This window comes from Phoxinus phoxinus (genome assembly GCF_949152265.1).
Source record: "Phoxinus phoxinus genome assembly, chromosome: 11".
NCBI classification, from domain to species: domain Eukaryota; kingdom Metazoa; phylum Chordata; class Actinopteri; order Cypriniformes; family Leuciscidae; genus Phoxinus; species Phoxinus phoxinus.
Genome location: NC_136886.1, coordinates 6572003 through 6588458, shown reverse-complemented (window position 1 = coordinate 6588458; position 16456 = coordinate 6572003). Strand labels below are relative to the sequence as shown.

The 16456-nt window shown below is 38.3% G+C and overlaps 1 protein-coding gene across 4 annotated transcripts in view; it reads right to left on the bottom strand.

Moving 5' to 3' along the window:
* Nucleotides 1–16148, bottom strand: part of magi3b (membrane associated guanylate kinase, WW and PDZ domain containing 3b) — a 110606-nt gene extending 94458 nt beyond the window's left edge. For all 4 annotated transcript variants that reach the window (XM_079628361.1, XM_079628362.1, XM_079628363.1 and 1 more), the window contains exon 1: nucleotides 15119–16148. In XM_079628361.1, coding sequence (XP_079484487.1) covers nucleotides 15119–15425 — 307 coding nt within the window. In that variant the 5' untranslated portion in view covers nucleotides 15426–16148. The remainder of the gene's footprint in view (nucleotides 1–15118) is intronic.
* Nucleotides 16149–16456: the final 308 nt, after the last annotated feature.

Below are 16456 nucleotides of genomic sequence, written 5' to 3'. Positions count from 1 at the left end.
GATATTTGCTTTTAAAGAAAAGGACTACAACAAACGGCTGGTCGGGACTACACGACATTCCTCCGGGTTTGGTGACATCAGCAACCCTAAAATGTACATAAGCCCCGCCCCCGGGAACACAGTCCATGTTGAGAAGAGGAAGAGTTGTTGTAGTCGAGCACATTTGTGAGTCAGCTCAAACTTTAGCATCCATCTTTTCACATGCAATAGAAAGTCACTCTGTGCATCTCACAACAGTTCCTATACGAGCGATTTATAGATTACCATGACAGAATATCCTAATTGAAGATAGTTAACTCCACATCAGCAACATAAATTCATCAACTAATCATTCAGAGACGTCTTGTTGCATTCTACATGTTGTCACTTCTTCCTGAGTCTCTCCATCTTTGTCTGACTCCATTTTAACATTAAAGGCAGAACAGTTTCTGTCATTTTAGTGTGTCTGCGTGAGGTAATCGCAGCTGCTAACACACACAAGCTCTTGAAACCCCGCCCTCTGCAGCAGCTCATTTGCATTTAAAGGGCCAGGCACAAAACGGTCCGTTTTGCAAACCCTCAAAAAGTGACAACTTTAAAGCTACACTGTGTGATTTTTACCCCCATCTAGCGGTGAAAAGGTATATGACCATCCAGTGAATATTAGTTTCTGTTCCTCTCAATTCCGATTTCGTTTTAACTCCTACGGTGGCCAATGTAGTCCAAGATTAACATGGCTTCCAGTTCGACCTCGTCCATGAGTATTCCTTCAAGTGATGAGGTTACTTTAGAAAACTATTATAATTTGCAGTAATTTAATTTGTCAGTTAACATATAGATTATGACATCAATATAAAATAAATAATAGTTTTATGTTTTGTAATTTTTTTTACCATTTCATTGCTAACATCAGCTATCAGGTTCCCAGACGAATGCAAGCTAATCTTAGTAAAGTAACTTTTATCAGTGCTATCGTTATTCTGTATATTGTACGACATCACTAGCGTAAGGCAAAGTTTACATTGTAGGCTATATCATTTTCTCCGTGAGCAGAGATCAGTTGATGTGACGGAGGTGCGAGGGAGAGGGAGAGGTAGAGGGAAAAATTAAAACAGGGCCGGTGCCAGTGAATTGCGGAGACGCGAAAGGCGAAGCTTGAATTAACGGGTATGTCCCTCTTTGGCTAATGTACTTTCAAGATGGAGGGGCAACATGGCGACCGACATTCGAACCCCTCACCCGTATGTATTTTCAATGAAATATTATACACTCACGAGAATACTTTATTACTTGAACGAAGTAAATATACATTAATGAGCACATATATTTTTGAAAGAACTAAGTGTTTTTAGCTAAGAATAAACTAAAAAAGTTACACAGTGTAGCTTTAACATGCTATATAAAAATATCTGTGGGGTATTTTGTGCTAAAACTTCACACACTGGGGACATCAGAGATTTATTTTACATCTTGTGAAAAGGGCATTTTACCACCCCTTTAATATTAATAAAATCTAAAAATCCCCCTCAGTAACGATTTCTTTTAATTGAAGAAAATACAGAATATTCTGGAATCAGAATCATGGTTAACTGTACTAAATATAGTTTGAAATAGTATGGGTAGTAGTTTCCAAACACAGAGAGAATATATGTTTGTGCAAGAGCCACATAAGAAACTGGTGCATTTAAAGCTATTTATATGCATATTCACAAACACACACTAGGGAACTCTGGGAAGTGCCGATTATTCTGTTTTATTGGTATTTAAGTGTACAAGTAAATACTATATCGCATATACCGACATGAATGCTGACATGAAATGCAACATTTATTTTGCATCACATCATCAAGGTTCTTATTATTATCCAGCCATACATGCATGCACAAACAATTTGGTATCACTCCACACACACACACACACACACACACACACACTCATTATGAGTATCATGAAAAGAGACTCACATCTTTTCAGCACCACTGGCCTCTGACTCACCCGGAGGGGACGTAACCCATAGCAACACCCACAATGCGGAGACCGCTTGACTCTGAGAAGGATGTGCTGAGCTTTTCATATGATAACACACATGCATACATGAGAGGGGTTTAGAAATTCTGTATATCTACAATAAAAGCAGTGACGTTTCGAATCACTATGAAAGAATTGCAGAGAGAGAGAGAGAGAGAGCTCCTGAAGCAGAAAGCTCGGCTGCCTCTGTGGTCTGCCACTTTAAATCAGATGGCAGCGTCTGATGGCTCAATGTGAATGTTGCCCAATAATAGAAACAGTTTGGCGAGAAATACAGAGGAAAGAGGGCAACGGAGAGATAGAGCGGGGAAACGAGGGAATAACAAGGACAAGCCAGACCTCCGTCTGAAAAAGCCACTGGCCTCGGGGTCTATCATTCTCTCTTCTGCTCTCTTTCTGGTTTAGAGAGTTGAAAGGTGCAGGGAAACGCTATATTCTCCCACCCCAAGAATGAAGTAAGCTGCCGGGGGCCTGTTTAGATCAAATGTGATCTTTTAAAAGCTGCTTTGAGTCAAAGTATGGCTAAAATTTGTTGCAGCCCCTTAATAACAGTGGAGAGTCAAATGAAGTAAAAGAGGCCTGCTCTAATGACATATACGAAGAAACCGGATATGTGAATCAATCACAATGAGATCTGAACATCGGGACTCTGGTCTCACATCACCTGGTGCTCAGGTCTAATCGAATTCCATCAAGCCACCAAGAGAAACTCCATCCTTTCCATCAGTTAGATTGCCACCACAACATTTTAAGAGACATTCAAGCAGTTTGTCTTGGTTTAGCATACATTATGTTGGCATACTGGTCCATCAAACAACAGGTTTAAGAGGAGGAGGAGGACATGGATATAATTCATGTGGACATACAATGCAGTGGGCCCAAAAAGCATTTGGACGCTTAATGGCATCGTCATGGCATTAGAGACAAAATTTTAAACCAAGTAGCATCCGTCTAAATTGTGAACCATATTTATTATCTATAATTGTATGCTTGCTTGTGCAATCTTTTTTCTTCTTTTTTTTATAAATCCCCTTGGGTTTAAAACATTATCTAATGCAATGACATTTATACATTTTCAAAGTGTGACGTAGATGTCCAAAAGCTTCTCTTAGGTCAATATGTGTACATATGCAGATAAGAAATGGCATTTAAATCCTCAGATATAAAGGCAGTAGAGATCTCTTCAACGTGCCACCCATTTTTAAACATATGCTGACAAAAACAGATTAACCTTTCATGCTTCGTCATGCTTGTGTTTTCATTTAAAGGTTATGTTTAATGAAGCGATTCCTTTTATGAGGATCTTAAACCATCATTAACAAGTGTTGATTGCCAAATACTCAATACAATTTTAGCTACAAATGACAACATTCAGGGTCGAAATCTTATTAAAGTTCACGTTTGCTGCATCTTCACCGTTTGCAAAAAGTCTGGTAGTGTATATTATGGAGATACTTAGGGTTAGGGATTAGAAGTAGAACCCACTAAAAACCACATTAGTATCTAACGTTAGTAACTCATCACGAGTCGTTTATACTTCAGACAATGGCTGATACCTCAAATCATGGGCTTTTGTTTCAAGCTATTTTTCTTATATGATATTCACCTTGTAGATAATAAAACTATGAAAATACCACAGACTTACATTGGAAGTGGCAAATACCAAGCTATCACAGGTTTAACGTTCAAAACGCACCTCCAGCAGAGGGAAGTGTTCATTCAGTCTGCCCGTGAGGTGTCTGTGGAAAAGATTTGTTTAAAAAAAAATGAAGTATGTGATTACCAACAAATGCTTGTGTCATTGCTCATGCCTCATTCGGGTCAGACCGGTTTTAAGTGAATGACGGACAGCAGACATACTTGAGGAGTGTGTGAAACAAACAGAAACTCTGAAACTCGGAGAGTAAAACTTTCCTGTCCTGTCTGAATTACACAAATCAATTTTGGTCGGTTGCCCTTACAAAGAGGCAACAAATTAAACTTGGAGAACCTTTATAATTAGTCTGGTTTCAGATTCATCTGACTTCGATCTATAGCACACTTCTTTGGGGGAGTTTACAGAAGATGTGTTCTTGCATACAAAAACAGCACACTGGAAAGAAACATTACAAAAATGTGGATTATTTTTCACTTCACACACTTTTAAATGGAATGCTCATGGCGGGACACTCAAAAATCATGAAACACGATGCAACTAGCGTCTCCTAAAGGAACAATAACAATCATTTTAAAAACTGCATATTATTTGCAGGTTCATAACATTAGAAGCCAAAAAAAGTGCTCGAGCATCTAAGGAACATCCATTAATGGTTTATGGATGGCATAACCCTGTCATCCACAAACTAAATAAAATATTAAGATCCATATAAAACAACGTGATGCATCATTTATCACACATAAGGGCAATTTTTGCTGAGCTCCATAATTGTTTGGGACAACATTAAGGACGTTTTGATTGAATGTGTACCGATGGTGTAGACCTCTGGTGCAGTCAGCCGTGTCTACGAGGAAACAGGGTCTCTGAATACACACACACACACACACAAACTCCTACACAAACCCTGTTAGCCTCAGAGAACAAGTCCAGATACTCGACAGCACATGATGCAACATCCAACAACATCAATTTTTAAGGGGAAAAGAAAATTTGTTTCTGGCTAAGCTGCATACTAATTAACTTGAACAGTATTTGTCTTACTTTCTAATAGTGAAATCTTTATACATCCATTTACCAATCCAAAACGAAGCTTAAATGCTCAAATGCTTAAAGCCCACTTCCAAGTCAATATGCCTCAAGTACACTTTCATGTAACTGCATGACTCTTTTGCACATTTTATCGCCCACCAGGTAAAAATCATATGCCCAATTACTTAGAAAACTAAAACCACACAGTCTCTCATCAACACCATATTATTATTATTATTATTAATATTATTCAACTAGTATAAGTCAGTAACATAAATGAAGTGAGATGAGTTACATGCTAAAATTAATCTCTTAGGGTTAGTAAGTACAAAAAATAGTACTAATAAATGAAAAGTTGATTAAAAAAAATTTATGAATGAATTCAACACAATTCATGCCAAAAAAAAAAACTTTCAAAAAGAGGAAAAAATAGAGAGATTGATAATGCCAGTCAGAAGAGAGAAAGATGTGAACTTTACCGTCACTCATAGCCACCGTATTAGAAACACCCTCACAGCAGCGTTAACTAGTTTTTTGGGGGGGTTTTGATGCAAAGGTAATATAATACTAAGTATAGTGTTATAAATAAATATACATACATATTTAAAACAAAATTAAATATAAAAAAGTTGCAAGAATTATGATGCTGATGACCGTTAAAACGCATCATCACGGTCTGTGAAAAGGGTCTTAAGCAGATTAAAGAAAAGTACAGAGATATGATGCCATCTGTTCAAAGCATAAATGTTAAGAAGTCAAGGCCTTGGCTATAGATCAATCTGTAGCTATAATTATTTGTTTACCTTTGTTAAAAATAGAAAATGACATTACATGGTAGGGTCCCATCAGTCAGTGTAGCTCTTATCCTACCACTTAGTCTATCCATCCTGCACTGGCATGCCATTTTTGACCCATGTATGTCCAGCTCTTAATATTTATGACCTGCTGCCCTTCCACGTCAGCCCTGTTATCAGTCTCTGTCATGTTTAGGGACACAGCCTCTCTGGATTACTGCAAGCAAGCAGAAAGCAATGTCCCCGTGAGGACGTCTGCACGGGGGGTTACATAATACTCCGTAATCCCCATATACAGCGTACGTGTGTGTGTGCTAGAGAAAGAGTGAAAAGAGTGTGTTTGACAGCGACACAGAGAATAAGCGTATGTCAGGGGGTCATAAAACTATGCATACCCGACAACGTGTCTCCTTGTCCCACAGTAAGGCCACTGGCATAATTTTAATTCAAATACTTTCTATTATCACGGTGTAGTATGCAGAGATACCATTGAGTACTAAGATATTCGTAGGTTTATACCCAACAAGCAAAAAAACATTTCCCCAACATTGCATTTTTGTTACATCATAGTTTAAAATGGTGTAGAAAACAAACTCAAGATAAAATAAATAATGAACACTTGAATATACTGATTATGAATCCCCCCAAAAAAAAGAACAAACTGCCAATTTAACGTTTTATTTTAGTATTTTAGTTTAGATTTTTTTTAACCAAAATAAAAAATTAGGGAAACAGGTATTCTTTTAATAGCCTCAAAATATCCATGTTATAACATTTCGCCAACATTATGAAAATACATATTTATTGTGACATCTAACATCTATCGCAATAAATCACAAACAACTGACAGTTGTGCTAGCTGGATCTGTGGCACATTGCTCAAATTGTTTGTCAACTAATCAGGCAAGTTTACAGTTTTTTTCCTGAAAAATAGCAGACACGGAGAGGGCTGGAAGGAAGGCGCGCTTGAGAAACAATTATTTTTGCCATTTTAATTGGTGCCACGCTTTAATATCAAATCACACTCATAAGCACATTAATTTTGTTGCTGTGATTAATCTTAGCATGTGTGGTTTGACAATGACTCTCACGAATGCGTTCGTTTTACAATACATTGTGGGTAGACAGAGAACGTATCGTCCTCACCTCCATTATGTCATTGTTATTTACATACATAGACGTCAGCACAGACTTGCCCTTGCCAGCATGACCAACTGTTCAGACAGCCAACTGTTGTTCAGCTCTTGTAGTGTGCATGCAGCAGGGCTCTGTGGGAAAGAAATGTCACGCCAACAGGACCTAGCTGGCATTGTGCCTGTTCATGTGTTAACCACAACAAGCTACAAACTGATTCTAGGGTTTGATCTTAATCAGTTTTTGGTATTTGTGGAGATGACTCTGTCTTTTGTGTTTGTCCAAGTGCTATCAACAGATTGCAGGAATTCAGTCATTTGTGCATGTGATCATTTAAAATTTGCCATTTTTTCAGATTCACTTTGAAGGAAAAGAAACAAAATAAGTTTTGCAGCTAGCAGCAGTATACTGTTAGTTGTTTGCATTAAATTGATGAAAAGTTAAAGCTGATATACTTGTCTAAAATGAACACATTAACAGGCAGCTCTGATTTGTTTATGATATGTTTATGTGTAAACAACAGAAATACCATATAAAAGCTTTCTGTGTGTGGTGCATGTCTATCATGCCATGTCCAGCCTTTCGTTTAGGGATTAGAGCACAAGAAATAAACTAGGCACACAGTCCACTCTTCCCCTATCGATTACTCAATCATGCCTCACTTCCCTCATTAGAGCTTCCTTTTACCTCTCAGTCACTCCATTTGCCTTCTCGAGGGTGCGTGTCACATTTCTTAAATGCATTTTCCTAGCAAGTTTTTTTTGCATGTCTTCCTTTCTTTTCTTTTTCATGATTATGTGAGGTGTGGCCCAACAATGGCAGACGTGAGGAGTGTCAGAAATCTCTCTATCTGTGGTTCGAAGATGAACAAAAGTCTTAAGGGACAACATGATGACATGTTTTGTTTTTTTTCCTTTTTGGGTTAAATAACCCTTTCATTTAAATAAAGCTGAAATAAAATTAAATATATATTTTTTTTTTTTTTTTTTTGACCTAAGATAAATAAAATGAGGTGGAGTATTAAAAAAAGTAAAACTAAAATAAAAATAAATTAAAGCTAAATGGAATAAAATAAAAAATGAAAAAATGTTTTACAAATAAAAAAATGTAAACTAAAATGAGTTTAATGAAAACTAAAAGAATAGGCCTATATTAAAAACAAATATATATATATATTGAATTAGCTTATATTTTCATATATATATATATATATATATATATATATATATATATATATATTATATATATATACACTAAAATAACATTGAGGAGCACTAAATTCAGTTATCTGAATATCCAAGCTGCTCTTTATACAATGAATGTGAATGGTGAGCTGCAAAAAAGCAGCTTGGATATTCTCCCTGTCTGTTCAACACAATAAATAAATGAAAGGCAATAGCATTTGCCAAAGTCTCTTATTTTACCTTTATACTCTAGATTTTCCTAGATTATTGACTTGTTGGTTTCCAAACAGAGAGAGTGAGAAAAAAAATAGAGTCTATTGGTTTGTGGAGAACACCCCTTGATACACTCAACATCTCCTCCCTCCCTCATTGATCTTGTTCTACAGCAAATCTGCCTTTGGTTATATGGCCACACCCCCTTAACCAACATCTACATCAATACCACCCCTGCACCGTTGAAACCACGCCCAAACATATATCACTCTCTTCCATGAAACATAAGCGCCTCCTACAAATCTGCTGTCTTAACGTAGCCAAATATGAAATCCAGTGACGCCGTCAGCACATATGGCACACAAAGAACACACACATGCAACATTTGCCCAGATTCATCTCTTGTATGGGGCACGATCCATCAGTTTTATCCAGGCTAATGCTGGTAATTAACGACAGGACAAAAGGGCCGCCACATGTGCCATTTGGAGGTGATACAAGTATAATCCTTTGCACCGTAAACACAGCTGGTGATGCTGTTTTATGAGCAAGATGTTAGTGTGCAGTCGCGCAGATCTGGTCACATGCACCACAATCTTAATACCCTAAAAGGATGCAACACAGAAAAGAGACAGATTTTGACATTTTACTCTATATATTATGTATTGATCATTTGATACACCCAAAAAGCAGATATGTATAATTTACGTGATTTAATATGTTTTAAGAGTGTTTATTGCAATCCACACAGTCTGGCTGCGCATTAGTGTTGCTCAGTATACAGATACAAACCAAAGCTTAAGCTCCATTATAAAGGCTGCATGAAAGTGTAATATTTTATAATAATAAATAATTAATAATAATAATATCTTTATGTAAAGTGCACAGAACCGCCACAGTAAATGAACAACAAGCATCCAGGTATATTAATAAACTTATGCACACAATCTATTGGTTTTCTGCATCTGCGACAGCTCGCTAAATATGTAAATATAATCAGCAGGCCCCACTAACTAGGAACTTCTGGCAACTTCCATTATAGATAAGTCAAATCCGTTTTCAGTTTGTATTATCAGGAATATTTCACAAACAGGCAAGCGACTCCCATGGTGAAAGTTCTGATGGATTGCAGCTCGGGTGGATTTCCATGCAAGGACGACTTCATCAGCGATGAATGAATTCGGTTTTCAATCAGGCCTTTGACAAGCTACTGTACTTGACAGTTCATTCGGTTGACGCGCACCTGCCAACAAGATGGGATTAGCATCTTCAAAAGGACAGAAACAGGAAGTTACGAGTGGAGAGGGTGAATAGATGGGGAACGAAGAGAAGCGGTTGGGGAAGGAAGAGAGGAGAGAAACGCTAATAAAGAAGAGTGCGTGTGCATTGCGGTATGTGTGCTGAATTCTTGAGTCCTAATTGTCAGGTTTTTTTGCTTTGCCGCAGGCACGCGCACTCCGCGTTGACGAACTCTCGATGCTCCAAGTTACACCGAGACTGTTGATTGCACAAGTCTGCCGGTAGTTAAATTAAGCTAATTAGTGCATTCGTGACTGACATGTGCAGATTTTTTTCCCATAGCTTGAAAACAATACCACAAGGTCCTTCCCTTCCATCACACACTGAGGCTGCAATGATAATTAGAGGTTGCAGAAACATTCAGTACAAGGGGGACAAACAGCGTCCCTCTATTCCACAGTGGTTTATCTCCACGCTGCGATGTTTACATAGGCACAATAAGCCTGTAAGTAAATAAGCTGGAACGCTGCCTATACATTGTTCATTAGCATGAAATATAGCGAGGCTAAGGATACACGATGGCTAACACCTTTAGTGCTGATTCAGTTTTGATATTCAACTGGATCGTTTATCAAAATAAATGAGCGTGCTGGGGAATATTTAATAAAACCTTTAACTATACTTCAATAAGCTCATTAAAGTCAAAATAACACTATGCCCTGGTGTGCTATCCATTTAAAACAGTCAATCTGTGTTATTGCTCTTATTCTGAGTCATAGAGCTGCAAGGCCTCCGTCAATTTAACATGTCTTTATGTGCCTGTAAGGCCCTTAGGAGGTGATATCCCATGCAAGGAATGACTTAATTTGGCCCAGATGAAAGGTTGAATTAACCTTTCATATGTTCTAATCAAAGGTTCGCTGTTTGGACAAAGCAATGCAGTTTCTCATTATATGAACAGTGGAATTGCAGGCTCTGGGTGATTTCCATTTCAAAGAGCTAAAACTGTTGCTGCAATTACAATACTTCACTCCTAGAGAGATGAAACTATAACACAATTCAGAAGCACTGTGTATCAGAATTGCTGTGAATTCCCACATCGATGCTAGCTCTGAAAAACAACAACGATGGCGTGCAGCCCACCTAAAGTAGAGGCGCGAGGTTTGAGCACCGTCAATGACATGCTGCGTTCACGTTCTCCTGGGAAGTTCAGAAATCGAGATTACAATTTGATGTGTTTATTTAAGTGATTTTAGTCGAATAAAATGGACCTGCTGGGGCACAATTTCATTTTCTCTCTCTTTCACTTCCCAACAAAGACAAAAGGTATTTTAGTGCTGCTCATGCAACATTACGAAGAGCAAAAGAAGCACATTAGATCTTCTATCAATGCTTTATCTGTGCATTTATCATTCTCAGGCTGCCACAACGCATGACTGGAAATGTAGTCTAGTCAAACACATCTGTCTTCTCATAAATCAGCTAAATGAGTAGTATTTTCTGGCAAGCTTTATTGCTACTCTTAATTAACACCACACAAAACAAATGCACCACAACTTCTGATTAAAAACTATTTATTTCTGCCAAGTTTCCTACTGATAATTACAAATTGATGGTGGCGTTCATGTGCACTTAACTCGTAAATACAATCATTCCAGCATGATTTGAACACAGCAGTAACCATTTCTGATTTGAATTAAATAAACAACAATTTTCAGCTTTTCAAGTAAATCATTTTCCTCTGAAGTGACGTAAAGTACATCAAGTTTCAGGTCAAATCCCCTTATCTCAGGCTAATGTTAATGCTAATCTGCAACCGGTTGTTAAATGCCACAGGAAACCCTTTCAACTCATTTGTCAGTTTGCAAAATAAGCAGTAAAACAATGGATATGATGCAAGGCATTGCGGGATAAATGTAAATATATACACAGTTTAGAAAGTAAAGCCACGTGAAGTTTTAACATGAGGTTGAAGAGTTAAAAGACTAAATCTAAAAAAAAATCATTTTAAAATCCAGCATTTTAACTCATGTCATCATTAATATGATACTCGCAGTGACGCCAGAAATGCACTGTTTACATAAAGAAAAATCCACTCACAGGAATTGTCAGTTTAGCCAGAAGCTAATCCACCTAGAACTAAAAGGACAATTTATTCAACTTTACAGAGCAAATAACACCCATTTCTGTTTGGAAGAATGAATATAAAGACTTGCCATTTAAAAATTTATCCAGAATGTCTAGACTTCCATTAAGTGCTTTACTGTAAATGCAATTTTTTCTTTAAAAAAATGCCTGTGCACTGTGGTAATCAATATATGCAGTCAATGAAGCTTATCTTGCTTTACCCATCAGTGAAAGCTTGAGGGATGAAGTCATATTTAATGCACACAACTGATCTGTTGGACCTGCTGCATAAAAACTACTGCAACTTTGCTCAGATGTGGACTGAGAAATACTACATCCCAATGAGACGACTCGACGCCTGTGAAGAGACGACCCAACGCCGGCAATATGTTATGCCCTAAATTTTATGATTAACTAACTGTATTTTGTGTGTATATTTTTGAAATGCATTTTCTGTAAAGCTGCTTTGAAACAATATGTATTGTGAAAAGCGCTATACAAATAAACTTGAATTGAATTGAATTGAATACGACTAAAGAAATAACCACAGCAATTCTCCAATGACACACAAAAAATACCCTTGCTAGACTACAGGAAAGCAAAGGTAGTCCGAGGTGGAGATGAAGCAGCTGGTGGAGGGAGGACTGCTGTTTTTGTGCCTGTGGCAAAGACTGCGGCATCATTTCCTGTTATCAGCTGATCCTCAGTGTGTATAGGCATTTCACTCACTACATCTATTATTCACATGCTTTGAATCCCATATGAGGCCTGGACATGGTAGAACGACATGCACATGAACACACAAAAGCGGCCTACATACTGTGCTCACACCACAACAGTGGATACAGCAAGGTACTTTTTAAGGTACTTTTTTTTTCATGAGCATTTCAAATGAGATTCTCTTTGTGCAGCTGGAATCAAGAGCTAGAGAAAAGCAGCACTAAACTGCATTATCGCAAAAGCACACTTGAACACACACAAACCCATTTAAACAGGGTTGGGAACTAAGAACCACTTATACATATAAAATAATAATGCATTGTCCAGCAGGATAGCCTTATTTACAAACAAAAGACATGTGATAATGAACTAAATGATATACACAATTTAGTCTCATAAGTAATTGGTTTGAATCAATCTAAAAACTCATTCGCTAACTAGAAATTAGAGCTTTTTGGATAGAATCATGAGTGAAAATACTCACAATTCTGTCTCAAACTCACGAATTACTATAGTGCTGGCATGAAACTCTGAATGGTGCAGGCTGATGGGTCTTTAACTTATTGGTAGCAATCATGTCATATTCACAGCTGATTGGTTACTGTTGCATATGCGGCCAATGAGCTTGCTGCTCAAACATTCAAATACTTTTGTTTGTATTTGGCATTGTTTGCTGTTACAATCTGCAGCGCGCTTTCAGAACCCTCCCTCTTCCCCAGCTCCACCTGTATAGATATGCTACGGGGTTAATTGAATTCATGTATGATACTTGTGCAGCAGCATGTCTTACGTGCTCACAGCAATGTCTGTGAAGGTATTGGCAGAAGCAAGTCTCAGGGACTTGCTCTGCAGCAGCTTAGCAGATCTATTCCGCCAAGACCAAATACATTAACATTGCCATATCCATTACCATGCCAATCTCAATTACCATACCAATCTCCCGAGAGTTGTCATGACATAATTAACTTAACTTAGATCCAGTTAATGCTATCTAACAATTCACTCACTCATAAGATAATGAATTAGCAAAAAATACTCACAAATCAGACTCAAACACATGAGTTATTGGCTTAAATCTTCCAACAACTCATCCACTAATCTTAACAGTGTGAGACTATTAACTCTAATGAGCAAATGAATTGGTCAAAAACTCACAAATCAGTTTCAAACTCATGAGTTACTGGTTTAAAATAAATCAGTCCTAAAACTACCAAATAATTATTGTACTCAATAGTTATCACTAAAAAAATTAGTCTCAAACTCATCAGTTTCTTATCAGAGTGAAGTAAGGAACAAGAATCAGTAAATTACTTACAATTACCACACCCCCACAAAACCCTCACATGTAACCACGGAAGATGGGATGTACTTGTTTATGTCCTAAAGGCCACAGGGCCTCAGCTGCCACTGATGTGGATGCTCTCAGAATCCCAGATACTTCTCATTTATTCAACAATCAACCATCCAGTTAATGCTATCCTCCTGTACCCTCTCCTTCTCTCCATGGCAACAACTCTCACATCTACATGCTAATAACATCCTCCTATCTCCATAACAACTCTGACATATTGTGCCTTTCCCCTCCTGCTGCTAAGAATACACTCATTCGACCCATCAATAATGCTAAGATATTCTGTGTCCATGGTAACAACGTCGTCCTCCCTTTTTTCATCATGCCCTCATATACCAGTAAGGTACACACAGGCCTGTCCTATGTAAAGGTGATCCCCTTACTTTGATCAATGCACACTTCAACAGTGAAATGACACTCATGCATTTATAAGATGTGTGTGGAGTGTTTACAACCCACCAACCCTAAGGCAATCGCTGTGCCTCCGAAACTTTAAGTGTAGCACATGTCAGAGCAGGGCATGTGGTGCAACCACTATGGGGGAGAGAACAAAGACTCTTCTGGATGCTGTTCGGCAAAGTACTTGTCCATCGGCTGAGTGTTCCATGATGTAGAAATTACAAAGTCAGTCTTAAAGGAACAGTACAACCTTGAGGTGCCAGACAGGCATGGTTTCTTTCTTCCATGAAACACTGTATGTTTTATAATGTTTTACAGAATGTTCACACTGCTTTGGTGGTGGACAGGGGCATGAAATTACATAGAATGACATATAAGCTAAACAACTTTTAAAATGGTACTCCGCAGTCCGCATTCACCCAAACAGGAAAATTATTAAATTAATTTGCCATCATGCCATTCCAAACATATATTACTTTCATCTGTGGAAGTCGAAAAATATTTGAAAGAACACTGCTGGGGTCCAATGTTGACATTCATTCTATATGGAGAAAGAAAGAAAAACTATGCATTCTCACTAGTTGTTTATTAGCATACTTATTACTAGGATATTGGTTGTTTATTAGTACTTATAAAGCACATATTAATTCCTTTTGCATGACAATATTCTACATCCCTTAATCCTACTCAATACCTAAACTTAACTACCTTACTAACTATTAATAAGCAGTAATTAGGAATGTATTGAGGCAAAAGTCGTAGCTAATGTTTTGTTAATAGTGAGAATATGACTTTAAACTAAAGCGTGACCAAATTAATTAAGTATTTTGATTAGTTGTTAACAAATGGAACTTTATTGTAAAGTGTTACCCACATTTTCATTTTGGGGTGAACTATTCTTTAAGCTCGGTTCACGCTACCTGCGATATTATTATCGCTATAGCCCCAGTCCCATATCCACTTTATTGTTTGGATTGAATCGAGAAAAGCGTGAACATTCTGCATACATAAAAATAAATCAATAAACACCTAAAGTAATCACCTTCAACCTTTTGTTCCACAAAAAATATATATATATATTGTGCGTCTGCAAATGATGGTGTGAACAAATTATAAACATTTATTTTTGGTTGAAGTGTCCCTTTAAATGTAAAAATTAACGACAAGGTTGCGCTGCGAGCCACAACTCCCCTGGCAACAGTTATTGTTTGGCAACATTGACTTTCAACAACAACAACAGCAAAAACAAGTTCTCTCAGTTTACCTGGTTTGACAGTCTTAATTCGAATCGGCTCCCGAAAGTGGCGCATCACCGCGTGCGTGTCTCGGTTCGTCAGCCCACTGACAGGTGTCCCGTTCACTTCCAATAACACATCCCCGTAGTACGGTAGTCTCCCGACGTGACACACCAGCACGTCCAAGTTCATCTGACCGAGGAACGGGAACTCCCCGTGCTCGGCGCCTCCAAGGATCTCCACAACATCACCGAACTCCCCAACGCTTCCCCACGACACGGCGCACTCCTGCACTTTAGTAGACCAGTGTTTCTTCCTCTTCAGCGTTTTAGACATCCTTTATCCTTTAAGTTTCAGTGCAGTTCCACGTTAACAGGTTTTGAAGCCTTTCTTCCCGGTGTGTCGTTCACTTTACCCGGTGTGGCGATGACAGCGCGCGGATGTGAAACGCCATCCAGCCCGTGATAACTCCATAAGCCTCATCTACCATTATTAGTTCAAGACAGCATTTGATCAAATCATCAAAACGTCCTTTACGAATGCGCGAGGATACTATAGCTACATTATGCAAAATAATATCAAAAGTAAACAACAATCGATAATAGAATGAAGTAAAACTGTTTACCTGTTAAGTTCACTCAGGTTTTGCATGCATCAAGCGCACTAGACGGAAACACTGAGAAACGTGTCTGTCAGAACAGCGTGATGAAAACGCATGTCTATAAAGGGAATTAGAGGCAAAATAGTGTCTCGCGGGTATAAAGAGCCAACGAAGCGGCAGTCTTGGAGATATTCGGCCGAAGCTCAGGTTAGTCTTCGAAACGCGATTCCCAGTCAGTGAGTAGATGCGTCTGACGCTTCTTCGTTCCTTGCTTGTGCCCGAACCATCAGCTTTACACACATTATGAGCCCTTGATGAATAGCCTACTAGAGAAATAACCCGCCGAATGTGTGTTTATCGCCTCAAATGGTCGCTGCGATGCTGTCATACGCGGCGGTTGATCTCTCAGATCTCCAGTCACGGCGGCTACTGTTGCGCTCAGCTTCTATTTGTCAAATGAAGCGCGCGCGCGTGTGTCTGTGTTTGTGTGCGCGCGCGCTCACAGCCAGTGCGGCCTGTGACTGGATGGCTCTCGGGTGGAGGTTTATGAAAACTGAGGTTAACTGATTTAGTTAATGAAGATCCAAATGAACCAATTATAAAACCAACTTGGTAGCCTATAGCCTTCTGTAAATCCTAGGTCGCTGTAATATATAAACGCTCACCTGTAACAGTTGAATTTTATATTAAAATGGCAAGTTTCTCTACCTAGCAGCCAGCCATAAGCAATTGTTAGGTTAAAATTATGCAAAATGTATGTAGCCTA